General features: G+C 40.3%; 1 protein-coding gene across 2 annotated transcripts in view; it reads right to left on the reverse strand.

The window, feature by feature from the left end:
• Vwc2l (von Willebrand factor C domain containing 2 like) overlaps positions 1-26,578 on the reverse strand; it is a 206,390-nt gene that overhangs the window by 34,554 nt on the left and 145,258 nt on the right. Inside the window, exon 4 of one of the 2 annotated variants that reach the window (XM_051154137.1) lies at positions 20,587-22,132. The exons of the other annotated variant lie outside the window; for it this stretch is intronic. Within the exon in view, the coding sequence (XP_051010094.1) occupies positions 21,984-22,132 (149 nt within the window). The 3' untranslated portion in view covers positions 20,587-21,983. Of the gene's footprint in view, positions 1-20,586; positions 22,133-26,578 lie in introns of those variants that run through there. 2 annotated transcript variants of the gene reach the window in all.

The raw sequence follows: 26,578 nt of genomic DNA on the forward strand, positions 1-26,578 counted from the left end.
TCTTAGCTTTGCCATTGTTAATATGCTGGAAACTGCACTTTGCAAGCTCACCTTGAGCAGCAGTTCCTTTTCGTGCCTTTGCGACCATCCTTTTCTCCCCTAATCTTGTGAACATGATTTATCCTACCTAGAAAGAGTCAGCTTTTGCATTGTGGCTTTATGCACTTGTCCCATGGTGACACTGGAGAGGAGAGAGCCTTGGTAGGAAGCCTTTCACCAGCTGATTTCTGGGGAAATTTTACTATGAGCACACACTCATGAATGAATATATTCTGAGCATTTCTGGGTCTGTTGATTCAGGGTCTAATGTCTCCACTTACCTCTTTTTTTTTTTTTTTTTAAAGTACTCTATTTCCAGATAGTGGATGTTTTGTTTAAGTTTGTCTTTAGCCGTTTTAAAATATCAAGGCTGTCAGCTCTATGTATGAGAGTGTCAGAGAAGGTTATGCTAACTCAAAGTAGAATGTTAACTCAAAGCTTTTAAAGTGTTTCTTGAGAAGGTTCTACTAGATAAAAATGACACCCCACATAATAATTATGAGGGTAGAGGTGGTAAATTAATTAATTAGGATGTCCACAACAGATACAGTTATGCATGTTGAATTCTCCATAGCACTCAATGCAGTGTCTTTATGCAACTGGCCCTCAGTGTCTATTAAACTCTTACATTTGCAGATTTCACATCTGCTGTTCTGAGTTTTCCCTAGTGATCTCTAATTGGCCCTGAGTTGTTGCTGCTCTCTCATGAAGACATCTCAGTGTCATTGTGCTTCTTTATTTTACACCATCAAGATGGCCTTTATTATAGATCATCAAGTACTCACAACTGATTTTTTCATATGTATGTAAAATATATGTGATGAAATAAGACATATGGCTTGATATAAAATTGAAAGCACCAAACTTACGGATTGGATATAGAAAGGGAATGTGGGTAATTTTAGTAGGCTATGATTCTGGAGACCAACTGTCATTGTAAAATGTTCTGAAACGGTGAATTCAAGGCTATGTAGAGGATCCAGGAAGTATTCCTTTGTAGTATTTAAAGTTCATACTATGGTTCAGCGTAGTGGAACGCACCTGTGATCTCAGTCTTCAGAAGACAGAGACAGCGGCATTGTTTTAAGTTCATGGCCAGCCTGCTTTACAAAGTAAGTTCTATGCCCATCCAGGACTACCTAGCAAGACCCTGTTTTTTGAAAAAAAAATCCACTAGCTGGCTGTGGTGGAGCACACCTGTAATTCCAACACGCAAAGAGGCAGAGGGAGGCTGATCTCTGTGAGTTCGAGGCCAGCCTGGTCACAAAGTGAGGCCAGCCTGGTCTACAAAATGAGTCTAGGACAGCCAAGGCTACACAGAGAAACCCTGTCTTGAAAAACCAAAAATAAATCACTGTAAATATTCATTTCCTTGAAATAATTTGATTTGGTTTTGGATGATGTCTGTGTGATATGATTTGAGAAAAGTAATACGGGGACATTACCATCCCTGAATTCCTCCCTCTGTGACTACCACATTGTCTACCATGCATTGTAAAAGAGTCACTAATTTATAGTCAGTACAGGCTGAACATTTTTAATCTAAAAACCGAAATGCAGGATTCTCCCAAATCCAAACTTTGTTGAATGCTAACACACAATCCCCAACTGGAAAATTCAATACTTCAAGGACAGAGTGTAGTCAAAATATAAACTCACCAAGACAACTGAGTATAATTATAGTGCCTTCAGGCTGTGTGCATGACCTGTGTATGATACAAATGAGTTCCGTGTTTAGGCTTGGGTTCCACTCATAAACTTTCTCCTTATATATGCAAACTATAGTTGGTTGAAAGTGACCCCCATATGACTGTAGTGAGTGATACTATTAAGGGCTTTGAAATGTCAGATGCCCAAGCAATGCCTAGTGTGGCAGTCTCTCCTGCTGCCTGTGGATCAAGACAAAACTTTCAGCTCCTTCTCCAGCATCATTTCTGCCTATGTGCTGCTGAGCTTCCTGCCATGGTGATAATGTACTAAACCTCTGAATTGTAAGCCAGTCCCAATTAAGTCTTTTCCTTTATATGAGTTACCAATGTCATGCTTTCTTTTCATAGCAATAAAACCCTGAGATACAAACACTTCAAAATCAATCAATCAATCAATCAATCAATCAATCAAACCTCAAATCTTAGTGCTTCTAACCTTGAACATTTTGGATAAATGATATTCAGCTGGCACTGGCCGCTCTTTGATAAGTACCCTAACATCTACATTCGCCTCTCCTCTGCTGGTACTGGGTAGATTATCAACAGCACTATAAGTTGAGTTTTCACACCTACTCACCCAACATTTATTGGCTGTCTATTGTATGCCAGTCTCTTCTTCAAACTGTGGATGATTCGAAGATGAAAATAACTACTTGTCTTTGGGGGCTCACTGCCCTAGGAAGGATATATGACATGAGGTACTGCAACACATTGTAATAGGTGCTGGGCAGGTGTGGGATCAAGGCTGTGTCTTGATAGCTCGAGGAGAGAATAATAAATGAGCTCATGAAAATTAAGCAGAATCTTCAACGCACATGTCACATTTGAGTCTCTCGAAAGAGTGATAGAAAATTGACCCCTAGGAGAAGATGAAAATCAAGTGGACACTGATATATTTTGAGGATGCAAAGTCCAAGTCTGGGACGTGGAGTGCTGTGGAGAGACAAAGGGTTCTGGGAGAATGGTAAAGCACCAGGGACAACATTTCTTCTACACCACCAGCCACTAGTCTGAGTATGACCTCAGCCTCAGCTTATGACCTCCACAGCTTGCTTTTCTCATAAGACACACAGCATAGAATGAGTCTAGCACTTGCTTAAAAGGTGGAAAGCAATTAGCTTTGAGATGAGTTCTGCAATTTACTAAGTATGCAATTTTTGTGCAAATTCCTTAACCTCTTGAAACTGTCTTCAATAAGCTGATGCAATAATAGTATTGCTCTGCCAGGACAGTAGTTCTTAAATATAAATTAAATATCCTATTGCAAAACATGTTTCAAGTCTCTTCTTCCCTGTGAGCATATACAGGGAGAGGAAGCCCCCCTCAGTCACAGTCATAGGGGAGGGGAGTAAGGGGAAAATGGGAGGGAGGGAGGAATGGGAGAATACAAGGGATGGGATAACAATTGAGATGTAATATGAATACATCAATAAAATATAGTAAAAAACATGTTTCAATTGTGAACCATTGTATGATCATAAGATGCATTTAGCAAATCATTGCATGAGATTGATGGTGAGCACAGATGAGATATGCACACCCATCACTAACAAAGATCAATGTAGGGGTCTGCCACCTGGACAAAAGCATTGGTGTCTGCTACCTTTGTAGGTGGACAACTACTGTAGAAGTGAAGAAATGTGCTTTTATCCATGCTATTCCTTCTTCAGGAAGTGTAGTTATACTTTGGTACTAGTGAAGAATTCTTCTGGGACCTCCTATGGATATAAGTAAGCGTGGCTGATCACATTCCTTACATAAAATCACTTACCTGCATATAACCTATTCCTATCCTTCGTACTAATATGTACAAGTAATTTCTAGATTTCTTATAGTGCTTAACAATGTAAATGGCAGGTGCAGAGTTGATATACTGTGCTGTTTAAGGAATGATGGCATTTATAAAAGTCTGTCTATGTTCAGTATAGATAATATTAACATTTTTCCCCATCTGTTGTTAGGTGAACCCACAGACGCAGAATTCACAGGTAGAGAGCACAGAGTGCACTCCCTATGTCAGTAGAAATGGGACCCACATCACCCATATATGCTACCTTTTTACCCTGAAAAGAATAACGCTCTTTATTTTTGTTTCTTGTGAACAATACAAAATTATGAGATGACTCAGAAGCTAGCATACCAACCTTGGGTTTTGTGAATGTTCAGGAAAATTTAATGGCAAGAGTTCTACATCTGCAACCTAAATTAGTCCCACTGTACCACTTCTGTTCTCACATTCCGGGTGTGCCAATCAAATTTGAGAGACACAAAATTCAATGAGAACTGGTTCTTTGGGTATCATAGCATCTTGACTTACAAGGTCATGTTTCCTGTGGGGCCTGTTGCTCAAGTTGCTCAAGGACTAGAAATATAAAGAGCACTACACACATTTTTTCAATCTGAGTAAAACTGGAAATGAAACCTTTAAAGTCCTATTGATTCCAGACATGTTCTATATGCATTAAATTGAACCTAATGGAGTGAGAAATGAGCATTGCAGCACCTATAGGTAAGAATTATTTGTGTAAGGATATGCTGCTCATATGCCCTTTATCCAGTAATATATGTATCTGTCTACAATATATAGCACTAAAACATTATGCTGAATATTTCTAAAATAGCGAGAATCAATTTTCGTTCAGGCCACTTAAATTCTGCTCACCATTAACCCGTCATTAGTTCTTGGCTTTGCTTCTCTTAAGTATAGGTGTACAAGATTTAATGAATATTTTTATGATTGGAAACACTAAGAGTCTTAGCATGAGGAGAATGTGGAAATATGGATGACTATGCAGTATTTATGATCATCCAATCATAGTTATAACATATCTTCATTTGACTTGTTTCTGTATGCTATTAATATCAATGCATTTCTAGTCTTCTCTTATATGATCTCACCTGCTTCACAGTTCAAACATCTATTAGTGAACTTAACATACTGAACTTTAACCTAACCTGTATCCTTATTTTGAGTGAAGCCTTGAACCTGAAATTCATACATCAGTGGGCTACTAGAGGGAGATGCGTAAATGTATTTTTGTAACACACAACCCAGCCTATATGACATTTAGCTCTTGGTATTCTGACAAACCCAAGCCCACTGTTCTACCATGGTGCAGGTGTCATTCCTCGTATGATATTTTCCACAGGGCAGCCTTACTCAGGCAACCTCCAAGTCCTCACGCCATTGCCTAGATTTAGCTCAAATGGTCCACCTTACCTGTATGATGATGTTCTATTGTAAATACCCCCTCTTCCCCTTCTTTCTTTCCTTCCCCCACTTCTCCCCTATACAGCTGACACACTGTATCTTAGTTTAGTATCTCTTTTCCCATCTCCAGAGGAAGATCAGAAATTTCTCTGAGGTGCACGTTTCTTTTTTTTTTTTTTTTTTTTTTTTTTTTTTGTGTGTGTGTGTGTGTTTTATTTTATTTTATTATTTTTTTTTATTAATTTATTCTTGTTACATCTCAATGTTTATCCCATCCCTTGTATCCTCCCATTCCTCCCCCCCCCCCATTTTCCCATTATTCCCCTCCCCTATGACTGTTCCTGAGGGGGATTACGTCCCCCTATATATTCTCATAGGGTATCAAGTCTCTTCTTGGCTACTTGCTGTCCTTCCTCTGAGTGCCACCAGGCCTCCCCCTCCAGGGGACATGGTCAAATGTGAGGCACCAGAATTTGTGAGAAAGTCGTATCACACTCTCCACTCAACTGTGGAGAATATTCTGACCATTGGCTAGATCTGGGAAGGGGTTTAAAGTTTACCTCCTGTATTGTCCTTGGCTGGTGCCTTAGTTTGAGCGGGACCCCTGGGCCCAAATCTGCCTATCATATTGTTCTACTTGTAGATTTCTAGGACCCTCTGGATCCTTTTATTTTGCTGTTCTCCCATGCGTCTCTCATTTAGAGTCCCAATAGGATGCCTTCCCCTCTGTCCCAGTTTCCTGGTAAGTGAAGGCTTTCGTGGGACATGTCCCTTGGGCTAGTATGCAGATATAAGTGAGTATATACCATTTGATTCTTTCTGCTTCTGGGTTAACTCACTCATTATGATCATTTCTAGCTCAATCCATTTATCCACAAATTTCGGGAATTCCTTGTTTTTAATAGCTGAGTAGTATTCCATAGTGTATATGTACCACAGTTTCTTTATCCACTCTTCTACTGAGGGACACTTAGGCTGTTTCCATGTTCTGGCTATTATGAATAAGGCTGCTATGAACATGGTTGAGCAAATTTTCTTGTTGTGTGCTGGAGCATCTTCTGGGTATATTCCAAGGAGTGGAATAGCTGGGTCTTGAGGAAGCCCTATTCCCATTTTTCTGAGATAGCACCAGATAGATTTCCAAAGTGGCTGTACTAGTTTGCATTCCCACCAGCAATGAAGGAGTGTTCCTCTCTCCCCACATCCTCGCCAGCATGTGGTGTCGCTTGAATTTTTGATCTTAGCCATTCTGATGGGTGTAAGATGGAATCTCAGAGTTGTTTTGATTTGCATTTCCCTGATGACTAAGGAGGTTGAGCATTTCTTTAAGTGTTTCTCAGCCATTTGATACTCCTCTGTTGAGAATTCTCTGTTTAGTTCCAAGCCCCATTTCTCAATTGGGTTATTCGGTTTGGTGGTGTTTAATTTCTTGAGTTCTTTATATATTTTGGATATTAGACCTTTGTCAGATGTAGGGTTGGTGAAGATTTTTTCCCAGTCTGTAGGCTGTCGCTTTGTTCTCTTGACAGTGTCTCCTGCCTTACAGAAGCTTCTCAGCCTCATGAGGTCCCATTTATTAATGGTTGACATTAAGGCCTGGGCCGTTGGTGTTCTGTTCAGGAAGTTGTCTCCTGTGCCAATATGTTCCAGGCTCTTTCCCACTTTTTCTTCTAAGTGAGTTAGTGTCTCTGGTTTTATGTTGGGGTCTTTAATCCACTTGGATTTGAGTTTTGTGCAAGGTGACAAATATGGGTCCAGTTTCATTTTTTTACACATAGACCTCCAGTTAGACCAGCACCATTTGTTGAAGATGCTATCCTTTTTCCATTGAATGGATTTGGCTTCTTTGTCAAAAATCAAGTGACCATATGTGTGTGGATTCATATCTGGGTCTTCGATTCGATTCCACTGATCAACCAGCCTGTTGCTGTGCCAGTACCATGCTGTTTTAAGTACTATTGCTTTATAGTACAGTTTGAGATCAGGTATGGAGATTCCTCCGGAGCATCTTTTATTGTACAAGATTGTTTTAGCTATTCTGGGTTTTTTGTTTTTCCATATGAAGTTCAGAATTGAACTTTCAATGTCTTTAAAAAATTGTGTAGTTATTTTGATAGGGATTGCATTGAATCTGTAGATTGCTTTTGGTAGGATGGCCATTTTTACTATGTTAATTCTCCCGATCCATGAGCAAGGAAGATCACGCCATCTTCTCAGGTCATCTTCAATCTCTTTCTTCAGAGTTTTGAAATTTTTTTCATACAAGTCCTTCACTTGCTTAGTTAGGGTAACTCCTAGATATTTTATATTGCTTGTGGCTAATGTGAAGGGTGTGGTTTTCCTAATTTCTTCCTCTGTAAGCTTGTCATTTGTATATAGGAAGGCTACAGACTTTTTTGAGTTAATTTTGTATCCAGCCAATTTGCTGAAGGTGTTTATCAGCTTTAGGAGTTCTCTGGTGGAGTTTTGAGGGTCACTTATGTACACTATCATATCATCTGCAAAGAGGGATAATTTGACTTCCTCCTTTCCCATTTGGATACCCTTGATCTCCTTTTGTTGTCTTATTGCTCTGGCTAGAACTTCGAGTACTATATTGAAGAGATATGGAGAGAGTGGGCAGCCTTGCCTTGTTCCCGATTTGAGAGGAATTTCCTTGAGTATCTCACCATTTACTTTGATTTTGGCTATTGGCTTGCTGTATATAGCCTTTATTATGTTGAGGAAAGTGCCTTGTATCCCCGATCTCTCTAAAACTTTAAACATGAATGGGTGTTGAATTTTATCAAATGCTTTCTCTGCATCCAAGGAGATAATCATGTGGTTTTTTATTTTCAGTTTGTTTATATGATGGATTACATTGATGGATTTCCGTAGATTAAACCATCCCTGCATGCCTGGAATGAAGCCTACTTGGTCATGATGAATGATATCTTTGATGTGCTCCTGTATTCGTTTTGCAAGTATTTTATTTAGTATTTTTGCATCTATGTTCATAAGAGAAATTGGTCTGAAATTCTCTTTCTTTGTTGAGTCTTTGTGAGGTTTAGGTATCAATGAGACTATGGCCTCATAGAATGACACGTTTCTTTATATAGCTCCCATCTAAAAACTCCGGATGATTTCTTAACACCTGCACTCTGAAACGCTGCTTCTGGAGAGGTGCACAAAGTCCTTTCTGACTTGGTCTGCAGCTGTCTCCTTCGCTTGCAGTATCAGTCTGAGGTACTGTGTCTGTGCTGCAAGCTTTTCACAAGTGCAGTGTTGCCTCACACCTCACATCTTTATTCATGAAGCGCCCTCACCTGTATCTCCTCATCAAGTTAGCCTTTGCTCCTGTATCAAGACTCAACACCTTTTATGTTCCCAGAAAACCCCCTTTCAAGCCCAATTTGAAATAGTAAATGCTCTTTCATGTTCCTACGCATTGCATGCAAACTTCTATGCGCTGAAATTTTATTGGCAATTTTTGTCTCTCCTTCACCGGACTACAAAATTTTAAAGAAAAAGTCCATTTTGTATTCACCTTTGGATTTACAGCATCAAACCCAAATGCCTTCCATGTGGTTAATAATTAAGAATGCTAAATTGTCTTAGAGTTAAATTAATACGTTCAGTAGCTTTACATGGCATTCCCTTTCCTTTGGCTGAGAGTTTTGTATAATTGAGTAGATTAATGAAAAACCTTGAGAGAATTCTTAATGAGATGGTGTCCATGTCAACTGTAGATTAAAAACAGGCAGTAAGAACAATCATCATGTTAAAAATTCCTGACGGGAACACACTAAAATCAAAGTGAAAATTTGAAGATAGAGCCTACCAGTTTCTGGGAACCAGGTAAAATTCCAGGGTCGTATGTTTTGTTGATGTCACACATAATAATAAGTACTTCTAAATATGTTTGATATATCAGACATGTAAATTTATTTGTACATTATTGCTAATAACTAATGACTGTCAGATCAAGTCATTCACAGACTCCAGAGTGAACCCCATTTCAATTTTGGAATCTCTCACATAAGAAGGAAACTTTGTTAAAAAATGTGCTGGGCTGGGGAGACTGACCATTGGTTAAAGAACACACACACACACACACGCACACACACACACACACACACACAGAGAGAGAGAGAGAGAGAGAGAGAGAGAGAGAGACAGACAGACAGACAGACAGACAGACAGAGAGACAGAGACAGAGACAGAGAGAATAGAAAAGAGACAAACATAAGGACTGCAGGATGCTGAGTGGCTTCTATATTTGCAAGCACTGGACTCCTCATGCATCTATTAGTGTCACTTAGGAAGAAAACCAAAATGCTGTGAATGAATGTTCTCCCTTGATCACTCTAAGACTCTCTGAAGCGCAGCTAGAAATAGTTTAACTTCCTGGAAGAAACAGTAGGTGAACATAAAAAGTAACAAATGAAAAACCGCCTATCTCATCTCCTCTCTCTGCCGAATGATTCGTCCTAGGTGGACCTATTAGTACTTGATGTGAGGGAGAGTGTACACACACTGCACATTTTTTATGAAACGTCATTTTGATAGACTCCTTTGCGTGGGGTGTATTAACATAAATCTTTCTGATCAAATGTGCTTGCCTTGTAGACCTTCCGTTTATTTGTTGGGTTTCAGGCCCTCAGCACTAAGCTGGACCTTTAATTTAAGGAAACTATAGCATGCACATTTCTAGAAATGAGAAATCTATTGTGCTTATTAAATTCAAATGTAATTTTATGCTCACTGGAGAGTTCTTTTTTGATTAGTTTAGAAATAATTACATATTTCTCCCGAATGAAGAACAACAGGAAGGAAAAAGTCAAAAGATTCAGAGGTAAAATTGTGTGTTTTGAGGATGCCTAGGGTATTTATCTACTTCCTTCTCCTCATTAACCTGTTTATTCAAGAGCTAGTTCTTGTCTCCTGTGTGCCCAGGGCCTTGCTATGGGCCCTGTTGCAAGGGAGCTCTTTTATCCCTTAAGAGTAATTTCTTATGGTGTCATGTGTTTTTTCAAGAACAGTTCAGGAAAACTGTGGGGTACATCAGCAGGGATCTGGTCCAATCTGGGTGTGAGGTTAGTATTCTCCATGGAGGAATTAGGACTGAAGGACAGAAAACGGAGCCATTGGGGAGGCCTTGCCAGAGGTGTTGCCCACAGGGTAGGTAAGGCAGAGACTGCAAGGCTCACACTGGCTGCTAGGATAAGCTGTTCTTGGATCTCTTCAGGCTCCAGTGACACTCCTGTGGATGCAATGATTCTCTCTCTCTCTCTCTCTCTCTCTCAGATCTGACCTTTCTGAGCTCAATTGTCAGGCAGTCTCGTTTCTCTTTCCAGGCTAGCAAAAGACTTTACTGAAGAAGGAAGTTGAGAAAGTGATGTGGAACAGATCCAGCTCCAAATACTACAGTGAAGGATAAGCCCTCTCCAAAGCTAGAGAGTCAGGCCCACACTTACCCTAGCTCAGGAGCCCTGCCAGGGCAGGCGGCCTGCAGATTACTGCATTAACATATGCACTAAAATTCCCTTGGAAAGAAAAAGAATTAGGTTGCAGAGGTTTCCCTGATTTCTTCATAATTTCTGATCTTTGGATGACATTTCAATTTTTAAATATTAATAATTACACTTCACCTTGGAAATGAAGGGATAATAAAATCAAATCCCATTTCTCATGAGAAAAAAAGGAATAAGGTTGATATTTTAACAAAACGTTTAATGAAAGATACCAAGTTTGGAAGGGGTGTGTGTGTGTGTGTGTGTGTGTGTGTGTGTGTGTGTGTATGTGTATTTCCAGAGGGTTTCAGGCCAGGCAAAAAACACATTTTGCTGTTATTTCAGCCATGCCTAGTAGAGATACCTGCTATAGTGGTGATGATATTAACTGATAAGGAACACATGAAGACATGTGGGGTACCTGTGACTCATTCATTCTATTATATGTCCAACATTATAAGTATGCTTTATAGTGTTTGGTTTTCTGTATCATTAATGTTACTCAATTAAAAGTTTAAAAATACTCATTGGTGCCCATTTTTATTACAGGATGAGATACAATAGGCAAATGAAGACAATCTAAAGTGTCCATTGGTTGGTGGATAAATGAATAAAGAAAAGGTATGTGCATAAAATGGGCTAAGAATCAGCCTTCAAAAAGGAAGGTGGTGCCCCAATATGTGGTAGTGGAAGTGAACCCTGAGGGCACTGTGCTAAGTGAAAGCAGCTGGTCTCTCAAGATAACACCACGTGATCCTGTTTTATAATGTATCTACAGAGGGAACTAACTCATAAAAGCAAAGTATGGAGTGTTTCCATGCAGATTACTTTTGACCAGATTATTGAGTTTAATCCCAGTTCTTATGATACTAAATGTACAATTGTTCGAATTAATCAATTTACAAACTTTGTATTTCATTGTGTGTCTGAGAAGAGGGTTAAAGTACCTCTGTCCCCCTCTTTCCTCCTTCCTTTTTTTTCCCTTAAAACTGCTTTTCTAATCTTGTGTGAGGGAGTATGGTGTATGCATGTGTGTGGATGAGAGTGTGCAGCGGTCAGAAGAGGACACTGGGTGGCCTATTATATTTTCCTTTATTCCTTTGAGGCAGATTCTCTCCCTGACCTTGAAACTCACGTTGTTTGGTTAGATTGGCAGGCAGCAGGGCTCCATGACCGTTCTGTCTCTGACTTTTCACACACTGGGGTTACAGACACAAGGGAAGCCATGTCCCCCTCCCCTTTGTACTGCGGATCTGAACTCAAGTCCTCATGGATGCGTAACAACTGCTCTTAACCACTGAGCTACCTTGCCAGCTCCTAGAGAACATTTTTCTAACTGTACATCAGTGCAACCATGGTGCAGTTCTAAGATGTCCTTTCATGTCTCTAGAAGACAGTGAAATAAGCAGTGTGGTCCTAGGCAACATCCTAATGCTCTGAGCCTATATGCGCAGAAGTATAGATTGCGTGGTAAACAGAGAGTGGTTTTCTGAGTTGACATTGTTTCAGTAGGCATATGATTTTGATGACTGGCTTCTCTTCCGAAAGATCAAATCAATGGGGCAGGGACATGCGATCACAAATGTGTGCCCTGGGTTTATATGTATGGTGCAAAGAGGAAAATGTATCATTGCATGCTACATTGGTGGGTGTGAAATATTATAATTCTTTGCACTGTGCCATTTTTAAAGTTACGTTTTTACAAGTGCATCATCTTGCAGTGCTGCTGCTGTGAGCCTGGACTTCCAGTTCCTTGGAGGACAACTGGAATCCAAGTTGTTTTTTGAAAAATGAACACCAGATCATGATATTCCAAAGCTATCATACAGGTTCTAACTCCAGAGTATAGGTAGGCAGTGGTCTGACTGCCACGACAAGTCATTTTGCTGGAGGAATGGGAGAGGGAAATGGGACCCTGGGTGGCTCTTTTCTCACTTACAAGTAACACAAGGGCCTCTTTTCCTTCTATGTAAATCCAGAATACGCTATGTACTCAGTAACTCATGAACTCAAGGGTGCAGGTAGGGATCCAAGGCAAAACCAAGCAATTAAAGTTAACATTCCTGACAGCAGAATACTCGTCACACCGAACAAACATGCAATTGAGTGTTGAGAAACTCCTGGAACATTTCAGGGGTCTCTGGAGATCTGAAAGCTACTGTCAGCCCAACCAACAGGATACAAGAATGCCTTCCGTAAACAAACGAAGTGGCTCGGAGAGGGTTCTCTTCTAGCTCTGTGAAAGAATCTTGTCACACATCTGGATGCCCAGGGAAATGCTCACCTGGTGAGAATGGCACCCTGCAAGACCTCGCCAGATTAGGAGATCGGACAGGTGAGTGGAAAAGAAACCCACTCAAGGGCAAATATTTATTTGGTTGAATGAGGAGGCAAGGCAACCCCAAATGAAAGCAAGCAAAACAAACAAAACAAAACAAAACTCCCAACCATATGCTTAGCAGTTTGCACATTTAATAAGAAACGCTTTTTATTCTTTTTTATACATAAATTTCACTGTTACTGCAGTGATTTTAGACTCCCCCCGACCCACCCTCCAACAGCTTGGCTTTTACCCAACTCTGTAACTCTCCTTTGCTCATGTTCTCTGCCTCCTTCTGAAATCGATGGACCACAGGAGCCACAAATGATTAGGGATGGGAAATTAAATCTATGAACAAGCAGAACTAATGAAATGCTCCACAGCAAAGCAAAGGTGAGATAAGAATTACTGTTAGCTAGACTAGGCTGCAATTGCTAGGTACAAAAGAGAAAGAATAGGGTAGGATATGGATGGAAGCACCATTTTTTTTTTTTTTTTTTTTTTTTGGCCTTAATGACAGAACCATCACTGCACCATAATAGTCATAGCCTTTTACAATTCTATACATATGCTTTTACTATTTATACAGATACAGATATATATATATATATATATATATATATACACACACACATATGTACCAAAGATATCTTGTACTTGGAGCTTACACATTATATAGCTCATATTTACATAGCCACTTAACCTCAACAGTTATATATAAAATGCTGCCTAGCATATTTTTAAAATTATTTTCTTGTGAAACTATCACACAAGAAGTACATTGGCCATTGATTTTAAAACTAATCCTGTGAGTTCACAGAGCAGGTAACCACCCTGATACCATTTACACACATTTAAAAGGGGATTCTGGTAGCATAATGTATTCCTTGACTCCTTTCTAAGGCTTTAACAGGCTACTCATATCTTCCATCCAACAATTGAACCTGATACTGCATAGGACACTTGCTGATGAGACCAACAGTGAAAATACCACTGAAACAAAATAACTGTAAGCTATAGAGATGTTCAAGCAAACTCTGGCAAAATGTGGTGCACTCAGTACCCAAGGAAGTCAGAGGAGAGAGAATTCCACTGGTCAGTCAAGGGCTGTGGAAAAAGATAGCTGATGTGACAAGACAAATGATTCTCCCACAATAGAGAAATGATCCATTTTTCCTCTTTTGATTTGTTTCAAGACCCTGGCTTTGTGCCAGGTACATGGTAACTGATTTGAACAGAGTTCATTATTAGCAAAATGGGGTCGTTACATGTCCCAAGCATTGTCAGCAGAAACTCCCCCTTACAAGTTGAAAGAGGACACTGCCCACTCCCTCCATCCTTTATCTGCGGGTGCATTCTTCTTTTAAAGCTCAAACAAGTAATGTCTCCCAGGAAGCTTTCCCACGTGCTTTAGTCTATATATTGCTGTCATCGATGTTCACACTTAGAGCGTGGCACTTCCCTCTCTGCTACTACAAACTTGCCTTGTTTGTTTTGTCAGAGCGCATGCTCCTTAAGAGTAGGAATCTGCCACTCAGCTCAACCACAGTGTCTACTTTTCTGCTGAAGAGCTGCTTAGGAGCAAAGGAATAACTTTAATAATTATGACAAATAGACAAAGACTGAATTGCAGCATTTGTCTTGGCCACATTTTAACACAAATTCCTAAGTAATGTAATTAACAGTTTTATTAATATAGTGCAGTTTTAAAAGTTCTGTAAGTTTTTCTGGATTAAAAAGTATATTTTTTTCTCAGCAGTACAGGTTTCTAGTATGTGGATCAATGAATATCAGGGGAGAAACCTTAAAACAGAGCCTAGATGAACTCTTGAGTGATGGTTGAAGACACGTAGTAAACAGTGACTTCTGAAAGGGACACTATCACCAAACAGTAGGTGATGGGGAGAAACTAGATGCTAGCTAACTTCCATGTGTGGATACCTGCCCCTTGAGATGATGGCTACCAGAAGCTAGAGATAGGCCTTTCAACAAGATTAAAGAGATGCTATTAATTGCTATTGATCATGGGTCAACAAATTAAATTGCATCTGCAACTGCCTCTCTATAAATGAGAAATGCAGATAATGGGTCTCACTGACCCAGTGTTGTGATTAATTTAACAGGAAATGAAACAACAAAAAGCCCATGTGCATGTGGTATGTGTGTGTGTGTGTGTGTGTGTGTGTGTGTGTGTGTGCATGCACATGCACGTACACCCGCTCACATGCATGAACACTTCTCTGTGTCTGCAGAAAGTTAGATATCTTGGAGACCTCACATTAAAAGGTCTTCTTGGATCCTAACTACCCATTTAGCCCTGTATGTTTTATAGGAAAACAAAACCAGATGGCTACAGTGGGTATCTAACTAATTCTTTTATCTATCTGTCTGTCTGTTTGTCTGGTTATTTATTTATTTGAGTTTCAGGAATCTCAGTGAACAATGTAGAAAACAGAGCCAATCTTTTGTATTATAAAGGGGCACATGCCAGGGTAAGTGCTAGAAGCCCACAAGTACTTTTGTCTCACAGCATGCAGGTATATTATAGTTTGAGATTAACATTTGCAAAAAAAAAAAACCAATTAAGGAATTGTTTTCTTACCTTTGAAATACAGCTTTTCTTTTCTTTTCAAGAATATTGTATATAAAAGTCCACCTTATCAGTGGTGAATTTTGGCTATTCAAGTTGCAATTGTTCAAGTCAAGATGAAAGTAGGTTGGCAAACAGGTGTTGTGTCTAGGAGACACACACACACACACACACACACACACACACACACACACACACACATATCCCTGAAGTTCTAGTAGTTATTAGCAACTTTAGCACAGTTTCCTAGAGTGAGATCAGGTGCACTCCAAGTAAAGCATAGGTTGCCCATCACTGATTGCTGTCATTGGTAACAACATCCTTCCAATCCCATGAGCCGATGATATGACTGTTTTCATTCCAGACATCCCCTTTGATCCTCAATGAAGTGCTGTTGTACCAGCTGCTGTGTTTGAGTCTCACTCATACTAGACCAGATTCTCATTATTTCTTTCCTGTGCTTCTGAAATTGTCTCCCATTAGTGTCCCCAACCTCTCTCCAGCCTCCAATTCGTTCTTCACTCTGATGCCCCATGGTTTATAAAATACGAATACAGCCATGCTACCTTCTTTATATTATTATAATTACTCCAAAGTGTCAATAAAAAAAGCAAGTACAATGTTCTTAGTATGGTTCTCCAGGTCTTGACAGTTGGGTTTTCTTCCCAGATGCATCTTTCAGTGTATGTCTGCATCCGTAGTCTCATAATGCAATCATTTCTGATCGCTTGTCACCCTCAAAATACAGCATCGTTTTTTTCTATTTCACAATAACACTTCTCTAAATATATACCCAAATAATACCTAGGATACAATATTCAAATCTAGTATCACTCAGTCTATCTCTTTTTTAATTCTTCCAAGTCTTTTTGTTTTGTTGCGGGTTTTTCAAGACAAGGTTTCTCTGTATAGCCTTGGCTGTCCTGGACTTGCTTTGTAGACCAGGCCAGGCTAGCCTTGAACTCACAAAGATCAGCTTGTCTCTCCCCTGCCTCCCCAGAGTGCTGGGATTACTACCACCTCTGATTCAGTTCTTCCAGTGTTGATAATGGCAGCAGATCTACAATAGGACCTTCTAGATTTTACTTAAACTTTGTGCTATTTTTCTCTTCCGTGATTTCAACTCTATGCTATGAAGACAGTTCTGCCTAGACATGTGAGACTAGGAAGACTAAAATGTTCTCTGGCCTCTGTGTTATAGTCTGAAAAATGGCAATTCCATTCAATAATTTCTTTATGGCTGTGAGGATGATTGAAGTCACTGGCTTATGTATGGCAGCCAATAGTGTCGGGCACACCAAGAAACTCAAGTTCTGGTAGCTGAGTTTTATATTCCAGCTCCTCCCACTCCTGTTGCCATACGTGATCATTTACTTGGAGAAAAAGTCTTTTATTGGAAAACTTCTTGACTTAAAATTAATTTTAGTAGTGTAGCTGTTTGAAAGTAAGCTCCCTCAAAGCCTGTTTGTAGCGGAGCATGGGAGATAGTTAGCATTCGAAATGGAAAGAGTGATGAGCTCAACCTTCTGACAAGTCAAAATGAAAATTGTGCCATGGAACCCTTAAAATCCAGTGGTAGAAATTCAAAAGAATTCGTTGCCTGTGGAGGGGAGCTGTGGGTGCATGTGTGTGCGTTGGTGTGTGTGCACAGTGTATTTAGGTCCCTGTGTAGGTTGAGACCATAAGTCTGCTCAGATGTCCTCCTTACTGTTTGTCCCACACCCTTTTTTATTGCACCTGTTCCCCATCAGTTTAGACTGATCAATCTATAAGCTTCAGAGATGCTCCTGTTTTCACTTCCTTATCCACAGGGCTGCCATGCCCAGGTGATGGGGGTATGAACTCGGGTCTCCTGCTTATGTGGCAAACACTTTACCCACAGAGCTGTCTCCCTATTCCCCGATTCGATTCATTTAACTTTTATGAATAGTCTGCCTTCTTGGTGCATAAAGGTTAGCAGGGAGACCGTCTTTAAAAAAATATGGTCAGAAAGCCCAGGTGAGTTTGGTGACTCGGAGACAACATATTGCCTTTTAAAGTCATGAAGTTACTTTTCTTTAGAAGAGTACTGTTCTCACCATGAAATGTCAAATGCCATCGACAAATCAGATCTGTGCCTTGGTTCAGTGTTCGCGCCTGTGCTTCTGAGGCATCTGCCGTATGAAACTTTGAGGACTTGGGGAGTAAGAAACGAAATGTATGGAAAGTTGAAGTGCAAGAAAGTCTAATTCTGTTTTTCTGAAAGCCTAGGTGAGATACAGGTGTGTCTTTATGTGCTTGGGGACATCGTGTTGATGTTTTCTTAGTGGATATATATATATATATATATATATATATATCCAATTCTCTAGTAATGTAGAAAGTGACAGCAATTATAAAATATTGTCCACATAACTTTGCATTAGGCAGTGGGTTCATCTCAAGGAGCATGACAAAGACATTTCATTCTTCCTCCTCAAGGAGCGCTTGTGTACAAAGAAAACTAAGGCGTGTAGTCTGGGTACTGGTTGCCAGGATTGGTGCTTGTTCTGGGCGCATTCTTCATTGCTTCTTGGGAGTCAATTGGTACAGTTGAACATGGGTGTTAGGAGAATGATATTCTCAGTATACATTTTTAAATAACGACAGACTCAGGAATCTTGTCAGAATCTTTAGCTGTGGTTGGCAAGATTCGAATCTATACCTTAGGTTTAGGAGGCACACCAACCAAATATAAGGCCATTTTGGATTGTAAAAACAAACTTGCTTCTCATATTAAAAATAATCCTTTGAAATGGGCTGGATATTTGACAGTCCCAAGGTTACTAATTTTGCTAGGTTTGATAGCAATATGATTTTGTAGAAAGTATCACCTTTTGAAAAGATGATTATTTCATTTCAGGAGTGAATGGATATGTGTTTGATATCATAGATAGAAAACAGAAAGTTAACTTAATGTAACCACTGGTTCAGAACAAGGAAGAAATAAAGGACCCTCATGCTATTTTACTGAAGGCTTACAATGTTTTGCAATACATTTCTGCACAGCCACTTCCCATCTCATGACGTCAGGGAAAGCACTGGGTTCCTTCCATTCTGATGTCCTCAGTAGTAAATGAGAGGCAGGATTCCTTCTTCATCGGTGTACCATGGAGACTGAAGATGCAGCTGTTGTCTCCGAGGTAGCACTGTGTGTGGCATGCCTGAACACTCGGGCACCTTAGCGCTTAGTACATGTAGAGTAAGGGAAGGTTTTTGTGCCTACCATCTAAAACACTTTTACTTGCAGTTTATCTGAGCCTTGCCTCATATTTTGAAAAATGAAAAATGCACACAGGCAGATACTAGAATTAAAGCTTAAGTCTAATTTGTTACAGCGGTGGTGACCCGTGTGCTGTCGGATGACAGATGCCATCATGAGTTCATCTTTGAACAAGAAGGATTGGAGAAAGGAGAAACTTGGGAAGCAAAACATACCACAAACAATGTTCATTGGTTAACACACTTTATATTTAACAAAATAATTTTTTAATAATATATTCTTTTACACATCAAATATTGTTGCTAGAATCCCTTTTTTACAGTTTAGTATTTAGTGTTTTTTTTTTTTATCTCTCTCTCTTTCACTAGTTTTCAGGCACACCATTTTTCAAAGATTTTAGAAACTGAATCAGTTTAACAAGCATCAGCTGACAAACCAGATGCTGATCCCTTGTTTAAACATAGTTGGATTTAAAACCCAGAGCCAAAGGCAGAGGAGAAATGGTAACACAGAGGTGACTGTGTGGAGGCAATCAAAGCCTTCAAAAGAAAAAACAGCAACAGCAGCAACAAAATGATGAGACCAGAAGAACTCTGATGTTCAGAACTTGGAAAGAATTTCTCAGTGACCTGGGTAGGAGGAAGTTGTTAAATGTTTACTCCTTTATGAGAAATCCTGTCACAGATTAGGTTTGTCTCACCCTAAAGGTGGGAAAACACTGGTACTTAGGGGTATTAAAGGAAACACTGTAGTGAAACATAACAAACAGACCAAAGAAAGCAAGGCCAAACCCAGCATAAACAATAATAAAATTCCCCCTTCTCAAATTGTAGCAGAGGGCACTGATCTGCTGCCAGCTGCCAACTGTTGCACTGGATCCTGGGGAATCCTTGCTGTGAGTGTCAGCAGGCTCAGACTTTGATGAAAAACCTGTGTAGCTTGGCTTCCAAGTTGCACACTCCCTATTTCTACCAAGCACATAGTAACTCCTTAATAATAGATAAGGGTCTATGGTACATGGCTCTATTAGTGATTTTTTTTTTCAGTTTTAGACTTTTCCTGTCATTTGTTATAGCAATGGTAATTATTATTATTTCTTTCCAAGAGTATGGGGTTTTGGAACTGGCAATAGGCAACCCCAGGGCAAAGAAAGCTGTATAGTACAAGTCTGTCTAGACACGGCTGACGTGTGGAGCGCCTTTGCTTTTGAGTACAGGCATGAATCATGCAGAATTTCTCATGAATGATTCATGGCTGTCTGTATGATGTATCCATAGCGGCAACTGAAAGGCACCAACCTCGCAGCAAATTGGTGTTCTAAAGGAAGGCGGCTGGATGTTCTTCCTCGGATGGCACCAGGATGGTTATTTGTATCATAACACAAGCATAGTGTGTGTAAAAGTGTCAGGTCTGGCTCATCAGCACATTAATTTTGGAAATGACAACTCTTTCTTTGATGACAGGTGGTGTTTCCAGGGAGGCTGACAATTTTAAATGAGAAAACTAATTTATGCGACTAAATAAAACCGGTGTCCGGAGAGTGGGTGTTAGAAACATCACTTCATAGGAAGGAGATTGACACCCCCGCCCAGGGGGATTGTTGTTTGTGTATGATCCAAAAGGGCTCAGGGGCTCAACAAAGCCATGTGTGTGTGCAGGTGGCGCTGCCCAGCACGGTATGTGGCAGAAACGATACAGCATCTCAACCAGGTAACATTCTGTTCCCTACCCACACCCCTTGAGGACTTTTGGCAAGGTCTGGGGACATTTGGTTGGGATAACAAGATGGATGTTCCTGGTACCTTGTGGATGAAATCCAGGAATGCCACTCAGTATCCTAAGAGTATGCAGAAGAGCCCCTACGGATCTGGCCCCAAATATCAGAGACTGACATTAGGATAAGGTCAGTATAGTATGGTCCTCCACAGAAGCCACTTGAAACCCAGATTGAGGTGGGAGCAGAAAATGGGGGAAAAATGAGAATGGAGATGAAGAAAACTTTGAAGTTCCCTAAGGACCCTGTCAAATCTGCACCAGGGGATTTAGGATGGATAGTGGAGTAAGTGACTAGGCCATGTGGTCTCAGAACTGTGAATTTTGCACTTGGTTGGAGGTGGTATCAGATACCCTGTGTATTTCTTTTATTATTATTTTTTTCTGTTATTATACTAGCAGCATTACCAGGGCAACCTTGAGACTCTTCAAAAGTTCTCTTTAATAGTTTAGTATCTAATATATACATTAAAAATGTTCAACTAATGAAATTGTATTGTGCAAGACTCACTCTACCCTAATCTTTAATTTACATCAGCACTTAAGGTGGAAAGAGTGTCCTGAATCTGGATTTTAGAGTTAGGGCTGAGTGGTTGTTACTGTAACATGGCAAACACTGTCCTGAACCATAAAAACTGCTGTGTATAGGACTGGCTTTCAGCCAAATTGGATCTTGAAAGTCAGAAGTGTTTAGAAAGATTGATTCACAGTGGGGCTGTTCACCCTGGTTCTGGTATTTATATTGCCCATTGACAAGGTGGGCTTTGCAATGTGTTTAATTATGAACCAAACTGAATGCTGGCGTCATGAAGAAGTCTGGTGATTAAACGCTACAGTTTTCAATGTCTATCCCTTCAGGTTCTTTAGTCAATTCATGGTGTTCCTCACTCACCTACTTGTTTCTGATTGGCAGTTTCAAAGTTTTATGCATGAAATGTGTGGTTGGTAAGAATCAACAGTGAACACCAACAGATTGGACAAAATACCTGTTCCTGGCTTTGGTCTACAGAGGACTCAGTTTACTTCCCTGTGTCTTAGCCTACAAACATAATTGCCCCAAGAGAGCCATGGCTTGGACACTCTTCCATTTTTCCTATCTGGGAGGAGCTTCCCACCCCCCGCCAAAGTTTCTTTATCAAACACTTCTGATGTAACACAAAATTTTACTGTGCAGTCAGATCCGACCCCTTTAGATTCCCAAGGTAGAAAACACACAAAAAAAATGTAGGATGCACAGCAGAGTAAAAATGGAGTAAGTCAAGGGACACGGACTGGCAGGTCAGAGGCATCATCTGGGAAGGAGCCTGTCCAAGTCTGTTTTCTTTCTTTCTTGTCCCAGAAATCTTGGTCGTCAAGTCACCATCAAGCATTGGAAAATACAAAAGTGGTTTAGATAGCTATATGCTATGGATATTTTATATAGCAAGAGAAAGAGAGAGTAATTTCCTCTTCTTAAAATATTCACTTTTGTCAACCCCAGAAGGTTTTGCTGGTGACCCTGTTGTAGCTGGCAGGAGTTTGTTTGCTCATGTTGTTGGGTGTCAAACGTGTGCAGTGTAGAAGCCATAGCATCCCCTTATAGAGCTTGTAACCAGTTGGAGATTTGTCCTACACAGTCAGCTTCCCTTGGCATTCGCGCTTTGAACACTGAGCTGGTTTCCACCAGTCCCCGTTGTGACAATGACAGATGTTACAGTCGTCCACTTTCACTTCAATGCCAGCTGGAATTATTGTAGTTCCTGCAAAGCAGTTTGGACCTGGAATACACACATACACACACACATTGGTTAGTGCATTACATCTGGAAGCCTCCCCTCTACTCTCTCTCTTGTTCCTTCCCAGGAGCAAGCCCACCACAAACCAGGAATGAGAAGGTCAGGCTGCATCAACAGCTTGTCATCAAGGAGTTTAGTCAACCTCTTCAGAATCAAGCTTTCAACCCCTTGATCTTTAACACATAGCTCATATTTATTATGTATATCACACTGAGGTGGAGGGAGGCCTCTGTTTGTTTATTGTCTGTTTATTGAGCATATTATGGATTAAACTCTGTTTGATTTACCCCCCTTGGTATAAGGGTAATGAAGTACACTATGAATGGAGGACAGGCATGGTTGATAGTTGGCCTTACATGACAGTACCCATGTCATGTGGAGGGTGAGACACAGTGAATTTGCTCACTCCCCAGATTCTGCCTGGTTCCTGGAATCCCCAACTTGTTTCTTGATAACAATGAATAATTCATGGATGGATGATTTATTCATGTCCCCAAACAAGCTCTGTTAGAGGTTCATTTGATTTTTATAAATGGAGTTCCTTTAATCTGCTGGCTATCTTTTTTTTCCCTTTCCCCCTTTTTTTTTTTTAAAAGGAATAACCCAAATGGTTGGCTTTTGAAAGTCAGCATGAATTTTATTTTACTTTTTCAGGTCCCAAAAAGCTTTACAGCACATGACCCCTGCTCACTTTTGATGGATACATGTGTTTGTGTGTTGTCCTCCCACCCCACCCCCTCTGTGTTTAATAAACCAGGAACCAATCTCAGGTTTTTTTTTAAAGGTCTTGTCTCTTTCCCTTCTATCTTTTGTTCTGTTTTTGTTTTTTGAATTATTTGGTTTCTCATGTTTCTTTTTCTTTTAGCTCTCCTCATATAAGGATGTTAATATTATTACACATAGTTATTTCCCAAGTTGAAACTATATAAAATATGTCTTCCTATGGCATGGTAGATTGCAGAGGGATGGTACAAATCATTTGCTTCTAGGAGCCACTTGGTGTTAAGTCTCAGAAGAACACATTTGGGTAAAGAAGAGAGCGCTGGGTTGTGACCAGTGACAATTTGTTAAGTCATTGGTTATAGCTACTTGCCGAAGTCACTAACTTCATGGCAATCTGGGAACATGTCACTGTCAAAACCCTCCTTCACGTTCTCAACCATTGTTCAGAATTGATAAGACTTTCTCTCTACTGCCAGACAAATCCAGGAGGCTGTTTCCTGTTCTGGCTCTTTATTGGGCATCTTTGGCTTCTGATTACTTCAGAATCACAATATTAGCTGTGTATATCTGAGGGTTTAAGGCATTAGTTGATAGACTATATTACATGTGTGACTACAGTACTATGGGGACAACAACACCAAACCATGGCTTTCTTTTGAACCCGGAACAAAGGGTTCTTTGAAGGACTTGGCAGGACCGGTGTCCCATGGTGTATCTTGTTCTCTCATGCCTAGTGCTTAGACTTATCTGCTGACAGACACCTGCCAGCCCAACCAGTTTCAGGTACACAGGGTCTTGTGAGGATCCAAGTACGTTCAGAAGCAGTACTGGAGCTGGCCCACTCTGTCTGCCTGGGGTCAGCCCAAAAGATTAATGCTTTCTATCCCCCCCTTCCCCTGCCCAACCAAGACTTTCACTCTAAGCACGTGTTTTAATTGTTTTAGAAGGGGAAGAAAACAATTGAAACAACTAAAATCATGGTTTCAAAACAAAGATGTGCACTCAACAGCAGACTATTAGCTAGTAGGAATTTTCACAGCTTCTTTAAAGATTTGACACCCACCTCCCTCCCTACCCCCCTCTGTGTACATATTCACGGAGATGTGCTGCTGTCTCCCAGAATGCTGGAAAGACTCATTAGCACAGTAACAGAAAGCAGGTAGGATGTATGAAAAGAGACTTCGTGCTAGTCACCGTTTATGTCTGGAAGGGATACTTCGCTAGATCTCTGTTTTGTCTTTGCTGCTTGTTGCCTGTGTTGGTGGCATGCTGTGATCGGCATCCATTTGATTAACCTCTATCCATCACTTCTTAAGAGTCATTTAGAATTTGCTGCACTTTCAGCCCAAGAAATATTAAGTATATTGATGGATTGAACACAAATGAAAGATCTTTTGCATGTGTCAAGACTGGCCAAAGTCATTGCCCGTGAACCATGTTGTAAGCGCTCAGCTGTCTACGTGATGGCCAGCGGCATTTTGTGCGATCTAGCATTCTTGTTTGATCTCCTTAACTTTTGTATTACAAGGATTTTGTTGGTCTTGTTCTGAGACTCTCAAATATAACCATAGTGAGTCTCAAGTTTGCTGTGAAAAGTCATATACTTAAAAGCAATTTAGATAATTATGGGTAGAATGGTTGGCACTATTTAAAAAATGTTCTGGTTTTAGCCCTCTCCCCAATACTGGTGGCACTGAGTGCTAATTTTCTTTAAGCATGTGACTGTTCCCCATGAATTCCTTATTTAGAGCATTATTCTTGCTTCTACCTACCATCCTCCTATTTGGAAGTTGCTTTCATTTTTCCTTTGTCTATATAAAGGGATAAACTGCTCAGAAGGCTGATTTCAATGACAAAGCAACACATTCAAATATACAGGACTTGGAGAAACCCCAGAAGACAGTAGTGAAAATGATTAAACTGAAGGTTGGCAGATAGGACCCTGGGAAGAAAGGTTGAATGATTGGAATCATTTAATGCAGGAGAAGAAAGAGGAACTGGCCAATAATTCGTAGAGAGTAGTGGCTTAAGAGAGGAAAGGTGACCAACTGGCCACTCATTCTACAGTCTAAACTGAGAGATGGAGAAGACACACTGATCCCCAGTGAATTGATCTCTCTCTCTCTCTCTCTCTCTCTCTCTCTCTCTCTCTCTCTCTCTCTCTCTCTCTCTCTCTCTCTCTCTCTCGCCTCTCTTCTCTCTCCCTGCCCCTGCCTCTTCTCCAAGAACTGAGATTGAATGTTGCAGCTGGCAAAACCGTGCTGAGATTTTTTTTTCTCATAGAGATAATTAAATGCACAAGCTCTTATATCAGGTATGTGTTATCCTGTCAGCCCCTTGAATAAATATCTGTTATTTTTTACAGCACAGGCATTAGGCTATGTCTAGCAGATGCTAAGAACTCAGCCTGACGTTTAGTTAGCTAGATGAACTAGTTTGTTTTGTGTTTGTCAGAGGCAAACATGTTACTGAACCTATAGATAAGCCCCTATCTGATCACCACACCCAGAAGCATAGTATAGAAATACTCACTCACTGATGGAAATATATGGTGATCATCCCTTGAGCTCTTACTTTATGCTGGACTGTGTCTCATATTGCTTTTACCATAATCTGTAGAAGCCACATGCTCTTCTCCTCATGAAATTGAGCCTCAGAGATAGAAAATCACTAGTCAGAGGTCACATGCCCAGAATGTGGTGTCACTGAGATAGGAATTAAAATTACTATGTTCAGAAAAAAATGCCCTGTCATGGTTTTTGTCCCAGATCCTGAGCCTCTGATCAAAGTGTAGAAATCTAGTACATTCATGCACTGCAGATGCATATGGACGTAGGAAATGTGTTGCGAACAGAAAGGTGCAAGATTGTTTTTAATTCAGACCATTATTTATTTCCTGGTTTTATGTTGTGTATTCAACTAGTTTCTAACAAGCCTCATTTGTTTAAAAACTAGAGAAAATCTTCTGTGGAGAGGCTGTGTGGACCGGCGGCGGCAGGGGGGCTGGTTCTCAAGGTAGCAGCAAAGTTTCCACTTGTGCTCACGTGTGCACAGGGGAAAAAACACAGTGGAGATGGTTCATGATTCGGAGGGACTCAAAATGTCCTTCTGTGATTTATCATGCATGTGATCTTTGGAAAAACACTTTGTTATCCAAATACGAATGGGAGACTCGTGTGGTATAGTCTCCAAAAGAACTCAACATCTTGGAAAATGTGATAGAGTTGCAAATTGGATTCTTTGCTGAGACTCAGACTAGAAGGGGAGAAGGGACCTGAGAACGCTGAACCATGGAGGCATTTCCCCACGGGACATGAATATTCCCCACTATGTTATACTTCCTTGAGCATTTATTTGCATATCCACAAAACAGAAAAAAACTATCTTAAATTTTTTTCACAGTCAAAAACCACTCAAGAGAAATCTTATAAAGAAGAGAGAGAGAGGTCAAGTGTGAAAACTGAAACCCTGGAGGGCTGAGTGAGGTGAGCTAAGAACTCTATCTTTTGGGCAACACTTTCTCCCATCATCTCATCCCACTTTCTACAAGGTGCCACGAAACACATGTGTAGAATATCTTGAGATCAGAGAAAAAGTGTTTGGAATGATTTCTTCTAGCTTTGAAAACAACATTTTAACGAATCTTGTCCGTCATATTTGTGGTTATAAGGACCAAGAGGATTTACTCAGACCCTGAAGTTTTCT

Source organism: Acomys russatus, chromosome 12 (genome assembly GCF_903995435.1).
Source record: "Acomys russatus chromosome 12, mAcoRus1.1, whole genome shotgun sequence".
NCBI lineage: Eukaryota > Metazoa > Chordata > Mammalia > Rodentia > Muridae > Acomys > Acomys russatus.